The sequence below is a fragment of the Crassostrea angulata genome, chromosome 3, assembly GCF_025612915.1.
Source record: "Crassostrea angulata isolate pt1a10 chromosome 3, ASM2561291v2, whole genome shotgun sequence".
Taxonomy (NCBI): domain Eukaryota; kingdom Metazoa; phylum Mollusca; class Bivalvia; order Ostreida; family Ostreidae; genus Magallana; species Magallana angulata.
The window spans coordinates 53,231,063-53,237,532 of NC_069113.1; the positions used below are offsets into that span (position 1 = coordinate 53,231,063).

General features: G+C 36.0%; 1 protein-coding gene across 4 annotated transcripts; it reads left to right on the forward strand.

Annotated features, from left to right (window-relative positions):
• Window positions 1–1,198: 1,198 nt before the first annotated feature.
• LOC128178847 (zinc transporter ZIP1-like) lies at window positions 1,199–5,265 on the forward strand. Of its 4 annotated transcripts, XM_052846222.1 has the most exons (3): window positions 1,199–1,364; window positions 1,809–1,874; window positions 2,600–5,265. In XM_052846222.1, exon 3 carries the CDS (start codon window positions 2,839–2,841, stop codon window positions 4,024–4,026), a length of 1,188 nt encoding a protein of 395 aa, XP_052702182.1. In that variant the 5' UTR covers window positions 1,199–1,364; window positions 1,809–1,874; window positions 2,600–2,838; the 3' UTR covers window positions 4,027–5,265. The 4 variants fall into 4 exon arrangements, with proteins under 4 accessions (XP_052702182.1, XP_052702180.1, XP_052702181.1 ...); XM_052846220.1 differs by lacking the exon at window positions 1,809–1,874; XM_052846221.1 differs by lacking the exon at window positions 1,199–1,364 and having other exon boundaries at window positions 1,797–1,874.
• Window positions 5,266–6,470: the final 1,205 nt, after the last annotated feature.

The window sequence follows — 6,470 nt, forward strand, 5'->3', positions numbered from 1 at the left end:
AGGGAACTAACGCTAAGAAATTTTAAATTTCTGACAATGTCCATATGTGTAAAGATGGTTTTATCATTACTTTGCACAGAGTTATTCACTATTTTATTGTCAAAAACTGACAAAGTGTGTTATGTGAGCTTTTCCAGGTGTGATCTTATTCAAAACTAGTTTACAGACTTTAAGACACGACACACTTCATTACGGATGTACAGTTTTTTTTCATCACAACGAGAATCTCGGTCATAAACGTCACGAAATACAGATATTATGATTAACCGGGATGGAAGGATTTATACGTAAGCTAAACCCTTTAAATCATTATCGGTGAAAATCTACACCTTCAATAAATATCAACGGTTTTTTACGTCAAAATGTAGAATACATGAGTAGCAGTTGGGGCTATATGGTCCACGAATATAGGCCTGGGTAGCTCAGTGGTAGAGGAACTGACTAAAGTTGCATGGGCCCTGGTTCGATTCCTGGTCCATCTATATGTTTTCAATGTGTTATATGCCCATTCCTTCTTTCCTACTACATTTGGTGCTGTGACCAACCCCTGGAAATAACAGGTGAACACCTGCCAGGGGAAAGAGCATGGGTGATCTTCCAGGGCGAAGAGTTTTTAGGGAGGGAGGAATGTAGTATTTGGGGCTATATCGCTCGTGGATATCGACTGGTTAGCTCAGTAAAGTTTCTGACTAGAGTTGCTGGGGTCCCGGGTTCGATTCCCGGTCCATCCATATGTTTTCAATGTTTTATATGTTAATTCCTCCTTTCCTTTTACATGTGCATATATATTTTTCTGTATTTACAATTCATGTAACACCTAAAATTGCTGTCGATTTCATTTACGTACTTTGTACAAGATTCTTTTCAAGATATTTTAACATGTTTATGGTTTTTTGTTCTCTTTATACAGAAAACAAACGTAGAAATAAGCGATATAAAGTAGTTTTGTTTTTAAATCCTCGTAGGTTTCGTTTGTAAACCCGTGGATTTCTTTGATCTCGATTTAACAGACTTCAACTGTTACTTCTTCGAAGTTGGCGCATTGAACAGCATTGTTATTCATGTACATGTATTTCATTTTGAGATATTGGTTTTCGATACAACTCTGTCGATCCCAAAGTGATAATGAGGTCTCATTTATCAATTTCCAAGAACATACGTTATATTCCCGTATATGGTAAATTCAGCAAGTAGTGCAAGTATTGGTTCTTCGCGCACTTGTGCACCAATCAACTATACAAGAATGATTTTTCTTTTCCATTGTGGGAGAAACATTGTGGAAATTTCCCAAACATCATATTTCTACTTCTAACCAGTCGAGGACCGAGTCAAAGCCTTTCAGTTTCCATGGAGCCTTTATTAGGGTAATGTAAATATATTTTGTTTGTGCTTGTCAAAAAATATCCGAACCACCTTCTCTTGGTGCGTTTATTTATCGGAACACTACAATTTAATGTAAGTTATATGTAATTGTATTTCATTTGAAGGTTGCCATATTTCTTTATAGGGGATATAATGTATAAATGAATTAACAAATTCGCGGTAACATCCGTGCCAACGAGAGATATAAATAAAAGTTGTAGAACTTGCTTATCAATCGTTGTAAAATAAATAAAGTTCAGTTGGTTTTTTTTTAACAAATTTGTTCACAGATCGCAAGTTTACATGCATCGCTACTGCATTAATAATAATTAAGCACAATGTGAAATCTGATGGAAAAATAAACATTAATGATAGGGGAAGAAAAAAATGATCTGTATTCTTGCTCTTTCTTTGTTTTTTCTCAAAACATGTCATTGGTACGTAAGGTACAGAACGGACACTTACAGGAATGTATACAAAGTCCAATGAAGAGGAGTACAGGTAATAAACATGTAAGTAAAGCAAGTTAATATATCTATCACAAATGTAGACAACTTTTTCAATGATGATAAAAAAGTATACTTGCACAATCATCCTGGTCAAGTCCAGTTACTTACCTGTTAATTACCTGTTAATTATGTTTTGTATAGCTAGGTGGTCTACTATTAACGTCTCGTCACCGATTTACCACGTGCGGATATTGGTCTCGTGTGTAAAACACCTAAAGTAAAAAAAGAAAGGGATTGTTGAATTTATGATGAATAGACTCTATAGTAAATTTACAGGTAAAAGTTTTCCACGACCTTTACGTGATATTTTCGGTCCGTTTCCTCCTCTGTGTTTTCTTTTTTCTAAGATTGGTCCGGAATGCAATACACATACATGTGAATATATATCTACATAGATAGGTATATCGTTTTATCAGGCAAGACAGAGTTGATAATGAATACTAATGAACGCGCCTGTAAAATAAAGGGCGAGAAAGATGTTATCAAACGTAAACGATGAATATCGATAGGGATTACTTACCTGTGAATAACATGATACATTACTTATATTCGCCATCAATGTACACCTGAGCTTCGTTGCTGAAGTAATGTTCATAAGCGGTATGTAGAGAGAGAGAGAGAGAGAGAGAGAGAGAGAGAGAGAGAGAGAGAGAGAGAGAGAGAGAGAGAGAGAGAGAGGGAGGGAGGGAGTAATTGTTATATAATTTTATTTATGTTTACCTTTACAGGACAGAGGACGATTTATGGCATGCACTAATCGACTCTGATTACCTCAAGGAAAAGAATCTAATTGATAGTGATGAATGGAAGGAAAAGATTTTGAAATAACCGAAGCGTGTACATAAATTGCTGAACTGCACACGGTTCACAGTTTGTCGTGAATGACGAATTGGAGTATTTTCTGTTCCTATAAAAGCTGCTAATAAGATAACAGTTTTATGCCATTAACCTGCCGTCGCTGCTCAAAATGGCATCAGTAGCAAAGATAGCAGCCATTTTCATCCTTTTTGGTGTTACATTTCTGTTCGGGATACTGCCCTTGGTAGTTCTTAAACTATTTGAGAAGAAACTCGCCTCGAAATGTAATCTGAAGAAGTGGATCGGACTTCTCAACTGCTTTTCTGGCGGCGTTTTTTTTGGAACGTCCTTCTTGCATTTGTTGCCAGAAACAGTTGAACTGATTGAGGAGTCTTTTTCTTTCGATTACCCGATTGCTGAAGCGTTGGCGGGTGTTGGATTCTTTCTGATATTGTTTATTGAAAACATGATCGGAGCGTGTGGATACGGACATTCCCATAACGGACATTCCCATCACGGACACTCCCATCACATGCATGATTCTGGACACGAGAACCCAGCTCAAACGTGTATTGAGGACAAAGGACATGAGGAGACCAGTTCATTCACTTCAAAATCCTGCGTGAATGTAGTGTTAGAACAAAACGGCATTAATGGGATAGCTCCATCTCATAAAGATCCAGATAAGACTGAAGGCGATGGACAGTCGAGAACCGTCGATTCCAAATTGGCGGAGAAAATCAAACTGGAACAAAATGGCGAGTGTTCGGCAAACCTTGGATACGGAGCCATTTCGCACAATGATGCTAAAAGAGAGGAACTCAACATTACTCATAACGAGGCGGAGCAGCCCCAAGTGGTCATCGAGAGCCACAACCCAGAATCCCTTGCGTTTAGGTCAGTGGTTTTGTTGTTCGCCCTGTCTTTTCATATGATTTTTGAAGGTCTATCGGTTGGATTACAGAAGACAGACCCCGATACGTGGAGAATCATGGGGGTTCTTGCTCTACACAAATGTATAGTGGCGTTCAGTGTCGGTTTGCAGTTGGCTGAGGGATTCAAGAGGCTTCGAAACATAATCTCCTCCCTTGTACTACTGTCGATTGTCGCCCCTATTGGTGTCATGATTGGTTATATCGTCACGGAAACAGGCGAAGATAGCCGAAGTGAAAACATTGCCGCCGGAGTTCTGCAAGGACTTTCTATTGGCTCTTTCATCTACGTGACGTTTTTTGAAATACTGAACAAAGAGCTCGAGAAAGGTCGGAACGTTTGGAAAGTGTTGTCGACAATGCTCGGGTTCGGTGTTGTTGTAGGACTGTTGTTTATCAGGGACGGTCACCACGGAGAAACGTGAATGTAAACTGATGTGAACAAGTCTGACAGTCGTCAGAGTAACTTTGTGCAATATGGACTTGTTTTATATGCAGAGCACGTTCTATCCAGACTCTTGTGTTATTCAAACGAATAGGTTGTACATACTGTATATACAAATGTATGTAAAATATGAAACGTTGTATTAATGTGATATTATTGTCCAGTTTTATTGTTTGATCGTATTTCAAGACTTACAAATTGTATATGTTTGCTGTTGCTATCAAACTTAAAAAAAAAAACAAACTAAAACATCGGCGTTACATGTATAAAACTATGTTTGTTTGCCTTAGCAACCACCTTTCAAAGTCATGAGCTTCTGACCTGCTACTTTTTCACAATGATAAAAAGATCAGAAACCGTAAATCCTAGATTGGAAGATGCCAATTTAAGTGGATCTTTAGTTGACACACTTTGATTTCATATATGATTATTTAGCTTTTTCCGGTCATCCCAAATAATGCTAGCAATGAGCATCCACTTCCCTACAAATGAGGCGAACACGGAAACCAACTTTTTAACGTTATAATTGATATCTCGATACATTAATCATTTGTTTACATCACATAGTTTGCATATGGAAAGTTAAATAGTTTGGCTCTCTGCCTCTCTTGTTTTTTTAACAATCATTTGAGTTCCAAACTCTATAAACGTAATTGTTTAACTAAATTTTTAAATTCAAATTAAAAAAAATATATATAAACAGAAGAGTAAATAACAATAATCAGGTGACCATAGAAATATGAACTATTCACATTGGATAACCATCGTTATACCTGCAGTTTCTGACGCAATGTTTACTATTATACATTGCCTGTTTTTATTCCCAACTGATAAAAATAAATACCAAAATGTATGTGATTTTCTTTAGATTATGGTCAAATATTCAAATCTCAATCTCTCTCTCTCTCTCTCTCTCTCTCTCTCTCTCTCTCTCTCTCTCTCTCTGATATCCTCAAGTGATCTATCATTACAAGAAGACACATTGCTTACCTGTTATACATCTTGCACGGTTAAATTATCTGTAGGAAATTACAATAATCACTAACAAAACAATACATGCATGAGAGTGCCCATATAAGCCTTGGGTTCACAAACTGCGTTTTATTCAAATAATTTGGCTTTTATTTTTAGTTCTTTGTTTTTGTTTTAAAGTGCATAATATATATAGATGTATGCCTTTAAATTGTAAAAAAATAAAAATAAAAGACGAAATATTAAAGTGTTTTTAAAAAATCCCAAAAATTTGCGTATCGGTTGGTATTATTTTGCTTGCTGAACGATTATTATGTTCCTTAAAAGTTCAAATCCAATCTAAGATAAACCCATTTTGCGCACCTCAAGACATGTAATTTTGTGGTAATACTGCCCATGTCAATAAACTTATTTATATGCGTATCAAGTTAACGTTTAAATGCTTTCTTAACTCATTTTATAAAAAGAGACAAAGTTTAGGAATGGCTTTTACATAAACCGGGTTCAATTTTCGTCGTCAAATTCTGCTTTTTCAGCATAAACACTTATTGTGCCGACCATATCCGGGTGAAATCCACACAATGTCAGGTAATTGAGATCATGATATTGAGTCACGTCTTGACGTTAGAATTATGTCGGTCATGAAAACTTGGGAGATTTGACGATATCATAAATGCGTAGGATATGCAAAAAAGAAAAGAATTTCGATTTAACGACTGCAACTAAGCTAGATATATTTACATGCTTGTAAAGTATAAAACAGCAAGGGGGGGGGGGGGTGAATTTATGGAGAGTTAAAGCAGGAGGTTTATCTGCAGCTATTTTAAACCTTATTCTCTCAAATAAAAAGATACTTTTAAAATTCCACAGAATAATTGAAGCCTTTTATATTGTTAAAGTGCTCGTTGTTAAGACGTTTACTCCATCAATACTGAGATAAATACATGACCAATACATGATAAGTTAAATAAACAGTCAATTACTAGTATTTGATACTTTGTAGGTATTCAGATAAAACATATCCATGGTAACAATGAGATCTATTCGCATATATAAATAAAATGATAAATTCCTGCGCATAGAAGCAAATGCGGTATGCACCAGGAAAAAAATTACAGTATTAAACAAGAGCAGAAATACAATATTTTCCGGGACCATATTTTTTCTTTACTGAGGTGTGGGCATGATGGCGTGAGCTGCAAATGCCAACCAGAACTAGGAATTTCAGCTTTTCTTGTATTTGCATAACAATGCTGCTAAAGGATGATTTATGTTAACAAGTTGGTCAAGACGTATCTTTTCTAGGACACCAAACCATAATTCTACAACATTATGCGTAGAATAACACTTTCAAGCAATTTTTCTTTTAAAGCTTAAAAAATCTTAACATTTTCAAAAAAAATTGATGCTCGTCTGATTGGGTACTATATCTTACAAATAAACAACTTTCCA